Source organism: Mirounga angustirostris, unplaced genomic scaffold (genome assembly GCF_029215605.1).
Source record: "Mirounga angustirostris isolate CCGP_5_RB_7025 unplaced genomic scaffold, mMirAng1.0.hap1 SCAF_5, whole genome shotgun sequence".
Classification (NCBI taxonomy): Eukaryota; Metazoa; Chordata; class Mammalia; order Carnivora; family Phocidae; genus Mirounga; species Mirounga angustirostris.
In genome coordinates this window covers 154,211,316-154,228,435 of record NW_026991713.1, presented here as the reverse complement: position 1 = coordinate 154,228,435, position 17,120 = coordinate 154,211,316, and the positions used below count along the sequence as shown (strand labels likewise).

Here is a 17,120-nt window from a genome sequence, read left to right as displayed (position 1 = left end):
TTTTTTTTTTCTATTTCACCCAACACCCGCCCCACCCCCCCAACCTCCCATCTGGCAACCACCAGTTTGTTCTCTGTATTTAAGAGTCTGGGTTTGGTTTTTTTTGTTTGTTTATGGGGTTTTTTTCCTCTTTCTCTTTAATAAGTTTTTTTCTACAGACCAGGGTTTCTCAACCTCAGCATTAGTAACATTTTCAGCCCTTTTTCTGTGTTGTGACAACTTTCCTGTGTATTGCAGGATGTTTAGCAACATCCCGGCCTCCACCCACTAGACACCAGTAGCCCCCTCACCCTCACTGTGACAATCAAAAAAGTCTCCAGATATTGCCATATGTCCCCTGAGGGGCAAAACCGTCCTGAGTTGAAAACCACTGGAAAAAATATTAAACTTGAAACTGTGAGGTCAAGAAGCATTTACACTTAACGTTTTGATATAAATCCCTCAACTACCCTCCAGTAAGCTCGTACCAACTACAGAGCCAGCATAGCATGTGAAAAGGGTCATTCCCTAAACCATCACCAGCACTTGGGCATTAGGAATATTTTTAGGTGTTTTTGGTTCAGTTAGTTTGTTTGTTTCTTTTCTTTCTTTCTTTCTTTTTTTTTTTTTTGCCAGACTCACGGACCACCAAAAAAAAATCATTATCACTTTAAGAAAAGTTATAGACATACTGAAGGAAGTTGGCTCTGGGAAAGTGAGCACAGCAAGTTCGCCTTACCCTTATTTCAGTGCTAAGATTCTTCTGTTTCAGCTTCACAGCTTTTTCGTGAGTGACGGTGAAGTCCCAGCAGAAAATCAGTTTAGCGATTCCTCGGGAGTAAATGTGGGGGTTAATGAAGTTGTTCCGGAAGTACCTAGCCATGCTGGGGAAGGCAGAAACCAAAATACTCAAAAGTTATTGGAGCAGGCATTGGGGAGTGCAGGAATTAAACAAAGGAAAGTCCGATCATCAACAGCGAAAGGCAACATGGCAGAGCCAGCCCCAGGTTCTACTGAACAGTGTGAGCGCCGACATAATGGTTAAGAGCATTGGCTTCAAGATCCGACAGGCCTTGCTGACTATCCTGGATGGCCACCTGGGGGATCTTTGTTGTATTCACTGCTGTGAGCCTCGGTTTCCACATCTATATAATGGGGATAATCATAGGACCCACTCACAGAGCTTTTACGAAAATTGTGTGAGTTTCTGTTAGCTGCAGCACCAAATTGCCCCACACTCAGTGGCTTAAGACAACACACATGTAGGGACGCCTGGGTGGCTCAGTTGGTTAAGTGACTGCCTTCGGCTCGGGTCATGATCCTGGAGTCCCGGGATCGAGTCCCGCATCAGGCTCCCTGCTCAGCGAGGAGCCTGCTTCTCCCTCTGACCCTCCCCCCTCTCATGTACTCTCTCTCAAATGAATAAATAAATCTTTAAAAAAAAAAAAAAAAGGGCGCCTGGGTGGCTCAGTTGGTTAAGCGACTGCCTTCGGCTCAGGTCGTGGTCCTGGAGTCCCTGGATTGAGTCCCGCATCGGGCTCCCTGCTCAGCGGGGAGTCTGCTTCTCCCTCTGACCCTCCCAACCCTACCCCCTCTCATGTGCTCTCTCTCTCAGTCTCTCTCTCTCAAATAAATAAATAAAATCTTTTAAAAAAAAAAAAAGACAACACACATGTATTCTCTTACTGGAAGTCAAAAGTCAGAAAATGGTTCTAAACTCAAGGTGTCGGCAGAGCTGTGTTCCTTCTGGATGCTATAGGGGAAAATCTGTTCCCCTGCCTTTTCCAGCTTCTAGAGGCGGCCCGCACTTCTTGGCTTAGGGCCCCTCCCATCTTCAAAGCCAGGAGAGCAGCATCTCCCATCCTCTCTTTGACCCTCCTGCCTCCCACTTGTAAGGACCCTGATGATTAACTGGCCCATTTTAAGATCCTTAATTTAGTCACATCTGCAAAGTCCCTTTTGCCAGGTAAGGTAACATATTCACGGGTTCTGGGGATTAGGACCTGACATCTTTGGGAGGCAGGGGGCAGTGTTCAGCCCACCACGCGAGGCAATGTAGGGGTTAGAACAGCAAGCTCTTTTTAAAGGCAGACGCTAATATCACGGCGACATCAGCAGGACTCAGTGAAATCAGCCTAGGAAGCATTTAGCACTGAGCCTGACATGTAAAAAAATGCTGATTAAATTTCACTACCTCTCCAAAATCTGCCACCACTGACTTAACAGCAGCTTAAGAAGCATTTCGTAGTTTCAATAAAATAGAACAAAACGAAATCTCATTTTAATTGTTGAGTTATAGTGCTGGAAGTGAGGTTGTTACGGGCTGAATTGTACACCCTAAAAGTCTGTATGTTGAAGTCCTAACCCCCAGTATCTCAGAAAGCGACAGAATTTGGAAGTAGGGTGTTTATAGAGGTAATTTTGTTAAAATGAGGTCATCAAGGTGGGCCCTCATCCAATATGACTGGTGTCCTTATAAGAAGAGGAGATTAAGGGGCACCTGGGTGGCTCAGTCGTTAAGCGTCTGCCTTCGGCTCAGGTCGGGATCGAGCCCCACATCAGGCTCTCTGCTCCGCAGGAAGCCTGCTTCTCCCTCTCCCACTCCCCCTGCTTGTGTTCCCTCTCTCGCTGTGTCTCTCTCTGTCAAATAAATAAAATCTTAAAAAAAAAAGAGGAGATTAAGACTCAGACATGCACTGGAGGGAAGACTATGTGAAGTCACAGTGGGAAGGTAGCCGTCTATACGCCAAGGACGGAGGCTTCGGAAGAAACCAACACACCAACACCTTCACCTTAGACTTCCAGCCTCCAGAACTTGAGAAAACACATTTCTGTGTTTAAGCCACCCAGCCTGCGGTACATGGTTATGGAAGACAAAGGTTGAACACCTGTACCTCCTCTTGGACAGTTGTCCCTTTGACAACTGTCCAGCCGTGCCCTTCTTGTCATAGAAACAGTTGGGTCGGGGCGCCTGGGTGGCTCAGACGGTTAAACGTCTGCCTTCGGCTCAGGTCATGATCCCAGGGTCCTGGGATCGAGCCCCACATCGGGCTCCTGGCTCAGCGGGGAGCCTGCTTCTCCTCCCTCTGTCTCTCCCCCTGCTCATGCTCTCTCTCTCTCTCTCTCTGTATCTCTGTGTCTCAAACGAATAAATAAAATCTTTAAAAAAAAAAGAAAGAAATAGTTGGGTCACTACAACCTTATTTTCAGACTGACCGATTTCTTTGAAAACACACAAAAGCCTCTCTTCTTATCCAAACTTACAGTCTGTGGCTTTTTTTAAATATATTTTTTAAATTTTTTAAAAAGATTTTATTTATTTATTTGAGAGAGAGAATGAGAGAGAGAGCACATGAGAGGGGGGAGGGTCAGAGGGAGAAGCAGGCTCCCCGCCGAGCAGGGAGCCCGAGGCGGGACTCGATTCCGGGACTCCAGGATCATGACCTGAGCCGAAGGCAGTCGCTTAACCAACGGAGCCACCCAGGCGCCCCAGTCTGTGTTTTAAAACAGGAATGATCAGACAGCAATAGGAAGTCAAAATTGCAGAGAAACTGTTCTCTGGGTCGCTTTTGAGACTCTTGAATTTTACCTAAATCTAAACAGAGCTTAGAATCAAGAAATGCAGACGCTCCATACCTGAATAGCAAACTGAAAAAACAGATGACCAAACATGCTCCAATTGTGAAGAGGTAGGCCAGCTGCATGTTGTAGGATGCCCCACCGTTCCTGTGCCCGATCGTAGAATTGGTGTAAAAGCCATAGTACATCACTGTGTCTCTAAAATAACCCTGAAAGGGACAATAAACGCTAGGTCAGGTGGGTCTACCGAGAAAACGATGACTATGGTCAGTCAGCACAGTGCATCTTTCCCATCTGCAAGAAACTCGCATCAGTCAGTTTAGACATTTTATTTGCAGAGAAAGGGTACCCAAGGCCGCTGAGAATGTAGACATTTTATCACTAGGCTCTTCAAGTTGGAAAGGGCTCTCAAACCCTCCTTACAATGGAGGAACCCAGCTGTCACCACCTGAAACAGTGATCAAGCAAAGCATGACTAAAACCAGAAAAGCCAGCCATTATGGGCCTCTGTCATCTGTTAAGTATTATGGTCAAACATGTTCAATAGGAAAGGAATCAAGCCATTAGGTCTAAATTTCAATTTATGGGAAATAATGGGTCAGAGTAACAAATCAGACAGACCATAAGGAAACAATCAGACAATTCCAGAAGGTAGGACATTGGTGTCTGCATGACAACTGGCCTGGTTTCTACAACAATGTCAAGAAAAAAGGGGGCTGTGTCTGGAGAGATCATTCTAGATTAATTGAGAATTCAGAGAAAACACAAGCAAATGCAAAGTATGGGCCTTAACTAGATTCTGGTCTGAATGAGCAAGCTAGGAAAGACATTTTGGGGACAACTGGAAAATTTGAATATGGTTTGGATTTTAGATAATATTAATTTTTAATTTTGCTAGATGTAAGAACTGCAGAAAGTGTCCTTATTTTTCAGAGATGCATGTTGAAGAAATTCGGAGTAAAATATCCTGATGTCGGGCGCCTGGGTGGCTCAGATGGTTAAGCGTCTGCCTTCGGCTCAGGTCATGATCCCGGGGTCCTGGGATCGAGTCCCGCATCGGGCTCCCTGCTGGGCGGGGAGCCTGCTTCTCTCTCTGCCTCTGCCTCTCTCTCTCTCTGACTCTCATGAATAAAAAAAAATTAAAAAAAAAAATTAAAAAAAAATATCCTGATGTCTGTAATTTACTGTAAAATGCTTCCAAAAACTAATAAGATAAAACAATATGGCAAGATATTAATAATTTAAAAACCTATGTAGTGGGTATATGAATGTTTACTTACTATTCTTTATTTTCCTATATGTTTGAAATTTTTCATAATAAAATGTTTCATATATACAAATATAAAAAATATACATCAGGGGCGCCTGGGTGGCTCAGTTGGTTAAGTGTCTGACTTTGATCTCAGCAGAGGTCTTGATTCTCACGGTTGTGAGTTCAAGCCCTGTGAGTTCCATGCTAGGCATGGAGCCCACTTAAAAAAAAAAAAAATATATATATATATATATATATATATATACACACACACACACACATCATAACGAGGAGAAAAATGAAGATGAAATTTACAGAATAATTCCACTTCAATGCAGCTATCCCAAGGAAAAATTTTTAACAGAAAAAGAAATTAAAAAGATAAATGGAAGAACCTGACTTTGAACATTCTACTTCAAGAGTCAGCAAATTTTTTCTGTAAAGAGCTAGACAGTAAATCTCTTTGGCTCGGTAGCTACAGCCACAACTCCACTCAGCCACCATAGCAGGAAGGTATCATAGACACATAAACAAAGGGATGTGGCCATGTTCCAAAAGGACTTTATTTATGGGCACAAAGTTTAATTTCACGTATAATTTTCATGTTTCACAAAATGTTATCCTTGTTTTGATTTTTTTTTTCAACCATTTAAAAATGTAGAAACAGGTGGCATGCCAGATTTGGCCCCGGCTGTTGTTTATCAATCCCTGGCCTATAGAATCCCAATGGCAGGAATGTCTTCTGGAAAGTAAACTCACAAGACAGGGGCCATATGTCTCTCAGTAGGGAGCTGGGTAATGAAAAAGGATACTGCAGATCTATATAGATGCTCAAGATACATAGTGAAGCAAAAAATGTTGCAAAGGAAGACCTGTAGTATCCTGGGTTTTTTTAAATTATTTTTTTAAAGATTTTATTTATTTATTTGAGAGAGAGAGAGAGCACAAGAGGGGGAAGGGGCAGAGGGAGAAGCAAACTCCCTGCTGAGCAGGGAGCCTGATGCGGGATTCGATCCCAGGACCCTGAGATCATGACCTGAGCCAAAGGCAGATGCTTAACCAACTGAGCCACCCAGACGGCCCATCTTTTTTTTTTTTTTTTTTTTTTTTTAAGATTTTATTTATTTATTTGACAGAGAGAGAATGAGAGAGCACATGAGAGGGGGGAAGGTCAGAGGGAGAAGCAGACTCCCTGCCGAGCAGGGAGCCCGATGCGGGACTCGATCCTGGGACTCCAGGATCATGACCTGAGCTGAAGGCAGTCGCCCAACCAACTGAGCCACCCAGGCGCCCCTCAGATGGCCCATCTTTTTATTATTATTTTTTAAATGTTTACCTATCTACCTACGTATCGACCTAAGTATCTAACTGCATATAGAAAGAAAACAGTGGACAAAGATATGCTCTGAGCTGGGGCATTAGACAAAGGGAAAAGGCTAACATGGACTTTCACTTAGTTTGCTCTCTTCTACAGTAGGAACTTTTCAAAAGGAGCACTGTATATTGTGGAAAGAAAAATAAGAAAGAAAAGGTAGCTCTATGAACACCAATATGACAAGTCCACCACAGAGCAGGTGAAAGAAAGCAAGTCATAGGTGGTATATATGAATAATTCATCTTTTGTTAAAAAATCAAAAGAAATGGATGCATATGTACATGTGTATGTATGTGCATGTGTGTGTGTCCGTATATGCACAGAAAAAGAGATCGTGAACAACACAAACTATTAATATGGTTACCTCTAAAGACAGAAAGTCTACTGTGTTGTGTGCATGTCACTTTGGGGGAGAAAAAGAAACGTTTTAAAGCCCCACTTTCAGGGCACCTGGGTGGCTCAGTCGGTTAAGCGTCTGATTCTTGATTTCAGCTCAGGTCATGATCTCAGGGTCCTGGGATCAAGTTCCATGTCAGGCTCTGTGCTCAGCAGGGAGTCGGCTTGAGAGTCTCTCTCTCCCCCTGCTTCTCCCCCCCTTCTCTCTCATTCTTTCTCTCTCTCAAATAAATAAATAAATCTTTAAAATAAACAAACAAATAAAGCCCCACTCCCCCTATCATCTAACTCCCAGGCAAAGTGAGAGGTCTGGAAGGGTGACTGGCAACGTATGTCCGGGGGATTCCCAGCTGGTGAACTCCGGGTAGGCAAAATGAAGGACTTACCACCCCAGTGAAAAACTCCAGTCCGGTGAACTGGAGGGTGTTCTTCTCGGCCACCGTAAACTGAGGGATTATGATAAAGCTGAAGGTCACAATGAATGAGAAAATGTTGAACTTCAAAAGCCACCTCAGAAAGTTGAAATAGGAGAGGACGCTGGTTCCGAACTTGCCTCCGATGACCTTGAGCGTCTTCTGCCATAGGCTGATGGAATCGAGCAGTTCTGACAGGCTGTTCTTAGATCTCCGGTACGCCTGGGGTAGGGACACCAAGCATGAGGCTTAACATTCCCTCAACAAACACCTACTGAGCAGGTCCCCTAAAAGCAAAAACAACCACTGTGTCTAGAGTATTATAACATGCCAGGCATGCACTAAGCATGTTTGTAAATGTTATCTCATTTAATCTGCGGGACCACTCTTTAAGGTGAGTGCTCTTATTACCTCCCCAGGTTTGCTGTCAAAGGTGACACTCACAGTAGCTCAGCTGTCCAAATAACTCAGCAACCTCTTAGATTTTTGCATCCCTACCTGGTTTCTCTGCACCTAGACTGACCCAATTTCTACAGCTTTCAATGAAAAGCCCTGAATTTTGCTTTCTCTTCCCCTTGGGTCCCTTTCATTCCCACTCTGCCACCTCCCTGTTTTTACTCTCTTGTTATGCCCATTTTATTGACTGCAATAGAGGCCTCTTACCCGTGAAATGGAGTTTAGACACTGAGCACAGCAGTTGAGCTCAAGCATACGACGGGACCGCTTACTTTTCTCTTTGTCAACCATTTTCCTGTGGGGAACGGCAGAAGAAAGGGAGAGACACCCATGCTGTAATGATTTCGTTCCCAAAATATTTACTGAGTGACTATGATGTGCTAGGCAGCGCCCGGGTAGCAAGACAAAAGAAAATGATTTCCCTGGCTCATGGAGCAGACATCTCTACCAGTTGGGAGAGAAAGACAATAAACAATAAATAAAAGGTGTACTATGGAAAAAAAAAAGGAAAATAGAGCAAGGTAAGGAAATGGGAAATGCTGGAATGGGGACTGTGCTATAATTTGAAATAGCACAATATTCAAGCAAAGTCCTTTAGGAAGGGAGGGGTTAGTAGTATGGATAAGGGATTGTTGTGTCCATAGGGAACAGCCAACGTGGGACCCCAAGGAGGCTGGGATGGCTAGAATGGAATGAGCAGGGGGAAGGGAGGAGGGTTTGAGTGATAATGAAGGGTCCTATAAGTCAGTGGTCCTCAACCTGGGGAGATTTTGCCCCCCAAGGGACATTTGGCAATGTCAGGAGACATTTTTGGTTGTCAAACTCTGGGGGAGAGAGGCTTGCTACTAACATCTAGTGGGTAGAAGGCAGGGATGTGCTAAAACCCTCTACAATGAACTGGACAGAACCCCACAACAGAGAATGATCCAGCCCCCAATATCAGGCATACCGGGGTTGAAAAATCCTGCTGTAAAGTCTTTGGGGCCCCTATAAGGCCCTTATCCTGTGACAGAGGCAGCCATGCAGTTTGAAATGGAAGAGTGTTTTCAGAAAGATCCAGCCACAATTGGGTTCTTTACCTTTCCATGAATTCATTGCATCTACCTTGCTCTGGTTCTTTTCTGGTTTTCTTTGTCCATCCAAACGCCCACCCCCACATCACGGTCTTCCAAGGCTCAGCTCACATGCCCTCCTGCTTTACCCAAGTAGGCTGTATCACTCCAGCTAGTCCTGTCACTGCAGTTTCCTCTACCTTGATTTGGCCTGATTTCCTTTTTCTCAAGTGAAAGTTACTTATTGACAAATCCATCTCCCCTGTCAGACTTTGTAAGTTATCTTTGCAGCCCCAGAACAATTGCATCGTTGAATTATTTATTAGCCGTTGTTGCATTCACTCCACTAGTTTCCAAGGGTACAAATTGCAAAAGAAAAAGGATGAGGAACAGTAAATGTGAAGTCTGACGGCTAAAACAGCCGTCATTCTTTCACTGTTTTTTTTTTTTAGTTCCTGCCGTTAGAAAGCTTCTGAGGACTTCTTTCTTTTTTTCTTTCCAGTAAACTTTGAATTTTAGAGTAATTTGAGATTTACAAAAAAGTTACAAAAACAGTACAGAAAATTCCTATACACTACTCACCATTATTTTTTCCTATTAACATCTTACATACATTTATTTATTTATTTATTTATTTAATAGAGAGGGATGGGGGAGTAGCAGAGGGAGAGGGAGAGAGAGAACCTTAAGCAGGTTCCATGCTCAGTGCGGAGCCCAACGTGAGGCTCAATCTCACGACCCTGAGACCACAGCCTGAGCTGAAATCAAGAGTTGGACACCCAGGCTATTGAGCCACCCAAGCACCCCAACATCTGACATTTCCATGGTAGTTGTTGAAACTAAAAAATCAACATTAGCACATATACCAGTACCTAAACTCCACACTATTCTGATTTCACTCGTTCTTCCACTAATGCCATGTTCTATTCCAGGACCCCCTCCCACAATCTATTTAGTTTTTATGTCTCTTTCGAATCCTCTAGTCTGTGACAATTTTTCTGACTTCCTTTATTTCTGATGACCTTGACAATTTTGAGGAGTACTGGTCAGGTATTTTGTAGAATGTCCTTCCACTGGGGTTTGCCTGATTTTTTTCTCTGGGCATACTGGGGTTATGGTCTTTAGGAGAGAGTACAACAGAGTGGATGTGCTCTTCTAATCACATATCTCTGGGGATGCTAACCTTGATCACCCGGCCAAGGGAGTGTTGGCTAGACCACATCACTAGAAAGTCACTCTCCCTCAGTTCCCATGCTCCACCCTTTGAAAGCACATCACTAAGCACAGCCCACACTCCAGGTAAGAAGAGAGAGGAACATCTATATAGATTATTTGAAATTCTTCTATAGGAAGATTGTCCCTTCTTTTGCATTTATATATTTCTTTTTTTTTTCTTTAAGATTTATTTATTCGAAAGAGAGAGAGATAGAGTCCGAGTGGGAGGGGCAGAGGGAGAGGGAGAGAATCTCAAGCAGACTCCACACTGAGCGCAGAGCCTGATGTGGGGCTCAATCTCACAATACTGAGATCACAACCTGAGCCAAAACCAGGAGCTGGACACCCAACTGACTGCACCACCCAGGCACCCCCATTTTTTATCTTTCTGAGATGGGACAAAGTAGAAGACTGAAATTCATGTGAAATCTGATAAAGAAGAAAAGCTTTGGGTCCATACTTAAGGTTCCTTTTCTCTTCCATGGTTCTTGGTTGAGTCCTGATGGCTTTAATTCTGTCTCTAGATGTCATTGGTATCAGAGATGCGATTAACTTTTGTCCTGTGGAGGAAAATAAATTGAGTTTAATTTTGTTTCCTTTCACAGAATATCAGCATTTTAAAGTATGGCACTGAACTTCAAGCATGTTTATTTTTTATAAATTTTACTTATTTATTTATTTGAAAGAGAGTGAGCATGCAAGCGCAAGAGTTGGAGAAGGGGCAGAGGGAGAAGCAGACTCCCCATTGAGCCCAAAACAGGATGTGGGGCTCAATCCTGGGACTCTGGGGTCATGACCTGAGCTGAAGGCACACACTTAACAGACTGAGCCACCCAGGTGTCCCTGAGCGTGTTTTTATAAGAGTACAAGGAAAGAAGAATAAATATATGGACTCAGTGATCCCCAAGCCACAAATGAAAACAAGACAACATGGTTTGTTGTTGTTTTTTTTAAGTAGGCTCCATGCCCAGCATGGAGCCCAATGTAGGGCTTGAACTCACAACCCCAAGATCAAGACCTGAGCTGAGATCAAGAGTTGGACACTTAACTGACTGAGCCACTCGGGCACCCCAATGTGGTGTATTTTTTTATTAACCTCAAAGCCAAAGCAAATGATAATGTTTGCATGCAATTCCAATTTGATATTTTTCTTTTTTCTATGACAAGAAGCATTCAGTGAAGCCACAAGCCCTTGCACGTCTGGTCAGGCTTGCTCTCCTCTCCTACTTGAATGTCCGAATCACTTTCACTTGACCCCCACACTCCAGGCCCAGGCACCTTCTTTACATTTCTTGACTGTTTTCGTATGCTCTTCTGGCCCCTGGAATGGTCCCCCATCTTCTCCCGATAACTCACATTCACATCTTCACTCAGCATGGCAGATATTGTGGGTCACCTACCCCAGTCATTTCTTCTTTTTAATAGAATCCTGATTTTGTTTAGGAATCTACCCCCTCTTTCCCAAGGCCCTGAACTTCTGCAGGGTAGGACCCATCTTCAGGCACAGGGGGTGAGCCCCATGAGTCCAAGCTGATCCTTGCAGGTGACTGATTTAGGCATAAGCACGTGACAAGATGCTGGCCAATGTTCTGTGATGGGTGATCTGCTGAGGAGTTTCTTGGAAAAGGTTTCTTCCTTCTCAAAAAAGAAAAACTAAAAAACCCCCACAAAAACTCCAAGAAAAAGATCCATCTCCCTCTGGATGTTGTTGTGGCCACATCTGAAGCCTGGAACTGCGATCACCATCTTGTAACGATGAGGAAGCCAACCGGGGGGCTGACCAGGGCAACAACAGAGGGAGTGGGCTGGCTCCCTGGTTGAGTTATTGAGCTGAACTCTTCATTTGACCTAGTTGAGGTGAAAAGGAAATCCCCCAAAGAGGGTCACCAAACTCACTCTGCTGAAGACGAGAAATTTGTGTCTCTCCTGAGAGGGAAGGGTGGCTCAACAGAGAAGAAGAAAGGACAAAGAGGAGGAGGAAAGAACACAGAGATGTGGGGAGACAGTAGCATGAGAGGAGACACCCCAATCTTTTATAAAGGGGTTAAACCCACAGAATGCTTTAGTGTGAATGGATTTTTCTCCCTCCTAGACATCACTGAGGCTGGACTTGATGTCTGGAGTATGATGGGATGACATAGAAACAGCAGTCAAGAACCCAGGGTTTGGCCTCAGGAACAGAAAGGCAGGGAGGTAGTGTCAGCTAAGACCTGGTTTCATGGCAGACTTGGCAATAAAGGCCATCCTATGTTGCCGAATCCAGGGTGGGGGAGGAACTGGACCAAAGCAAGACAGCGGTGAAAGCATCGGGCTTGGAAACCAGGCAGACCTGCATTTGAGCCCTGGTTCTGCCAAGGCTCACCAAGCAAATGGAAGTGATTTAATTTAATTTAATTTACTCACCAAGCAAATGGAAGTGACAAATGTGCCTACCTCAAAGTGTGGGGAATAAAGTCAAACTATATTCAATGGATAACAAAAAGGAAGTATTCAGCAGAGTGTTGGGCACAGAAAGTGAGCTTGATCAAGGTGAACTCCTTTCTAGGTGTTAGGTGCTCCCAAAGTGACCCCTTCCTGGGTCTGTCACATCCTCAGATCATCTATAAACTTCAACCTACTTGATGTCTTAAAACTAAATAATCCTGGGGCGCCTGGGTGGCTCAGTTGGTTAAGCAACTGCCTTCGGCTCAGGTCATGATCCTGGAGTCCCGGGATCGAGTCCCGCATCAGGCTCCCTGCTCAGCAGGGAGTCTGCTTCTCCCTCTGACCCTCCCCCCTCTCATGTGCTCTCTCTCATTCTCTCTCTCTCAAATAAATAAATAAAATCTTAAAAAAAAAACAAAAAACTAAATAATCCTGTAGACAAGTTGGAAGCCTTCCTTGCTCCCTTCCTAACTCCTTTCTCCCAGGGTCTCACTACCTTGGAGGTTTTCATGTGAAGTACAAGGAGTGTCTATGCCCACACTTCCTGGGCTATGAAGGGTCTGAGAAAATGATTCATTCAAAGATGTTGAAAACCGCAACAACTGCTTGCTCTTTTTGTCATTCGGGCTGCTGAAACTCTGAGAGTCTGTCACATCGATGTCAGAAGCGGATGAGACCATGCCGAAGCTTGAGATCACCAGCATCTTTTCTGGAACAACCTCAGATGGAACATTCTCAACCTCAACGATGATTTCATTCACTTGGTCATCAGAGAGCATCTCTTGCCTCCTCCCAGCTTTGTTCTCCACCGGAGTGGCCTTCCAGAGCAGTCACACTGACATTGTTGGGAGCCGCCAGGAAAAGTGATGACAATCACAGAGGGATGCCCCATTCACATTTTTTTAAAGACCAGGATGAGATTGCCAAAGCCAGCCCTACACAAATCACAACATAACTCCCCACATCTACACCAGAGGGGTCTCTTCATGAAGAGATGTGTTTTCCTACAGACACCTCTGTCTTGGTAGCTAGGTAAGAAATTGGAAACAGAATCCTTCATTAAAGACAATAGGGTTCTAGAAACAGAAGGCAGGGATTCTTCTAAATGACTCATAACCAAAGGGCAAGATTTTCCTTTTTAATTTGGTGCCCCTGGCCTAAAACTTATATTTTATATTTATAATTTTACATGCCTATATAAACCCAGACGGGTTTATAGTAATAACAATTATTATCTCCTGACTGCCTTGGGTAGCCAACCCTACCACTTGTCTGTACCCTGTATCCGATCTCCATTTTTCTCATACCCCCAGAAGTTTCCTTTCCTGTGTAGGCACTGGGCTCAACTAAAATTCTCCTAGCTTCCTTTGTCGCTAAAGATAGACTTGTAACCCCACCATTCTGGTCAATGAGACATAGAGCGTCCAAGAATCCTTTTTAAAAGGTGATAGTCTGCCTGGTTCCACTTTTTGCCCTTCACCATTTCTCCTTCTGGCTTACCAGAGACTGCCATTTTGAAAACAAGAGGATACACGTTCAGCTGTGAAGAATGGTGGAGAAAGAAGCTAAGAAGGAGCTCAGTCCTGAGAGCATCCTGGGCAGAGCTGCCATACAAACTGTGAACCCCCTCCCACAACACTTCTTGTTACATGAGAAAAATAAATCCCTTTATTGTGAAGCCGTCCGACTTCAGTGCCAGGCACCTGAACACAATTCCCACCCAACAGACATGATTTGGAAATCACCTCAGCCACGTCATTTATTTAATAGTTGGGGAAACTGAGGTGCACAAAAATAAATTGACCTCTACTCTCATCATACTCTCATAAAATGGCAGAATTGGACCAGGACTCTCCTCCTTATCCCCATCAATGATAATGAACAGTAACAATACCTGTCATTACTACAGGCCAAGTACTTTAGATTATATAATTTAATTTTCATAATCACCCTATGCATTATGTACAATAACCCCCATTTTATAGCTAAGAAAACTGAGGCCCAAAAAGGTTATTTGTCTAAAGTCACAAAACCAGCAAGTAGCAGAGCTGAGACTTAAACCCAGGTCTGTCTGGACCCAAAGAAGGGCCTCTTAATCCCTTCACCCTGGCCCCTTCCTCTAATGAGATGCTGATGTATCATTTATTCATTCACAAATAAATGAATATTTGTGAGTACCTACCACGTGCCAAATGCTTCATAGGTGCATAACATAATCCATCAAAGTGACGTTTTATCAGGAGGCTGTCCACCATCTAACTGTACATGGTTTGAGAATCCAAACCATTGCAAAACAAAATGGTGAAGAAAACCAGATTCATCTCTGGGTCCTCTATTTCCTTAATTCTCTCTGCCTTCTGGGACTCCCTTTCACCAGAAGCCCCAACCTCAGGCTGGCTAGATTAAGCAGTCCAATGAAGTTAAAAGCCATTTTCTTTCCTCAATAGTTAAAGTCATTTTCTGCTCTAGTGGGAACCAAATAGAGAGGGTGATCATTTATACCTCCATGGTTTTCCCTCCCAAGTAGCAATACCCAACCCTTGTAGAAGTTATACCTCTCCTTTTTTTTTTTTTTAAGATTTTATTTATTTATTTGACAGAGAGAGACACAGCGAGAGAGGGAACACAAGCAGGGGGAGTGTGAGAGGGAGAAGCAGACTTCCCGCGGAGCAGGGAGCCCGATGCGGGGCTCGATCCCAGGACCCTGGGATCATGACCTGAGCCGAAGGCAGTCGCTTAACCGACTGAGCCACCCAGGCACCCTGAAGTTATACCTCTTCTTGAGAAGGCTCTTAAAGAATGAGGCTAGGGGCGCCTGTGTGGCTCAGTCAGTTAAGCCTTCGACTCTTGATTTCAGCTCAGGTCATGATCTCAGGGTCGTGGGATCAAGGCCCATGTCGGGCTCTGTGCTCAGTGTAGAGTTTGCTTGAGATTCTCTCTCTCCCCCTGCCCCTACTCCTGCTCTCTCTCTCAAATAAATAAATAAAACTTAAAAAAAAAAAAATGAGGCTAAAGGCTGTCATATCGGCTAGAATGCCAGAAGGTGAGACATGGTTTTAGGTCATGAGGCCCTTCAATTCGCATTATTGTATAGAGAATACCATCAGTTGGTTTACTCTTTGTTGTCCATAGATTTGCCTCCAAGTTTCAGCATTCCCTGGCCTCTCTCCTCTTTTGCTTCCTTTTTATCTCTCAGTCTCTGCCTCTGATCAGACCTTCACCACCACACACAGTGATCCTTACAGGGCTTCCTAACTGATTTCCCAGCATTCTGTCTTTCTCTGGTCTGACTTCTCCTAAACTCCAGCATCATAATAATTCTACGATTATTCAGAAAAATGTTGATCAATGCAGACTCAGAGGCCCTTGTTCCTGTAACTCATTCACAAATTAATTCAACAAATATCTCTGAGCATCTACTATGTGTCAAGCTCTGTACTAAGTCCTGCAAGGTAATTCTACCTTCAACTCTTTGCTTCCCCCCTGTCCTTCCCACCACATGAGCCAGTACATTCACCTTGGGCCCACATGAGTTGGGTTTCTGGCACATGAGACCAGAAGAGTCCTGATGAAGACACCTTGATATCCAGGAGAGAAAAAAACCCTGCATAACTAAAAGAAAACCCCGTTATGGTAAATTAAGCAAGTACTACATCAGTTACCACACCGGAAGCCTAAATGAAATAGTGATGTCTGCATTGCCTTGAAAACATTCCTCTCTAGGGTTGATTTTTTTGGGATACCACCAATTTAAGCCTTACCTTGGGGTGACTCGTGCCAGTCGCATCCAGACAATGGTGGGTTTCCATAAGCTGGGCGGGGGCTACTTTCACCCACATAAGCAGGGTTCACTGGAACGAAGAGTTAGGACACATCACCAATTAATCCCACCATACTAGACATTACTAAGCACATAATGGTCAGTAAGACCCCGACCTTGACCTTGAGGTCCTAACAGACTAATGATTGAGTGCTTGGGTGGAAAGTAGGTCATAAATATGGAAACAATGTTATTAAGTACAAACAGCTTCAATCGATGGTTTTCATTTAAGTATAAGCCATGGTTAAAAATAATTGTTACAAGGGAATATTACTCAGCCATAAAAACAATGAAATCTTGCCATTTGCAATGACATGGATGGAGCTAGAGGATATAATGCTAAGCGAAATAAATCAGAGAAAGATAAATACCATATGATCTCACTCATATGTGGAATTTAAGAAACAAACAAGCAAAGGGAAATTAAAGAGAGAGACAAACTAAGAAACAGACTCAACTATAGAGAACACACTGATGGTTACCAGAGGGGAGGTGGGGTGGGGGGTTGGGTGAAATAGGTGATGGGAATTAAGAGTACATTTACCACGATGAGCACTGGGTAATGTATGGAATTGCTGAATCACTATATTGTACCCCTGAAACTAATATAACACTGTATGTTAACTATACCGGAATTAAAATTTAAAACTTGATAAAATTTAAAAAATTATTACATTAAGATCCTGGACATACCTACACATATGTAACTGAAAAACGAGTTTTACCAAACAATACTTTGCTTGACTACATAAGAGGCATTCCGATCTATTCTTATTCTATTCCATTCCCCCTTTTTTTTTTTAGGTATGCTCCACGCCCAGCAGCTCAATGCAGGACTTGAACTCATGACCCTGAGATCAAGACCTGAGCTGAAATCAAGAGTCAGATGCTTAACCGACTGAGCCACCCAGGTGCCCCCTATTCCATTCTTTTCTATCTCATTTTTCAGAATTAATTTCACAACTTGTTAATGGGCTACAACTCGAGTTTAAGAAATACTTGTCTAGGAGGTTGAGATAAATAGGCAGACCAGAGGATGTTTAGGGCACTGAAACTATTCTGTATGATACCATAAGGGTGTTACATGTTATTACACATTTGTTCAAACTCATAGAATTTATAGCACCAAGGGTGAACCCTGATGTTAACTATGGACTAG

The 17,120-nt window shown here is 43.6% G+C and overlaps 1 protein-coding gene across 1 annotated transcript in view; it reads right to left on the bottom strand.

Moving 5' to 3' along the window:
- TMC5 (transmembrane channel like 5) overlaps window positions 1-17,120 on the bottom strand; it is a 72,375-nt gene that overhangs the window by 25,361 nt on the left and 29,894 nt on the right. The window contains exons 4-9 of the mRNA XM_045875069.2: window positions 15,903-15,992; window positions 10,178-10,277; window positions 7,658-7,745; window positions 6,968-7,216; window positions 3,616-3,767; window positions 719-863 (exon numbers count right to left, since the gene is read on the bottom strand). Coding sequence (XP_045731025.1) covers window positions 719-863; window positions 3,616-3,767; window positions 6,968-7,216; window positions 7,658-7,745; window positions 10,178-10,277; window positions 15,903-15,992 — 824 coding nt within the window. The remainder of the gene's footprint in view (window positions 1-718; window positions 864-3,615; window positions 3,768-6,967; window positions 7,217-7,657; window positions 7,746-10,177; window positions 10,278-15,902; window positions 15,993-17,120) is intronic.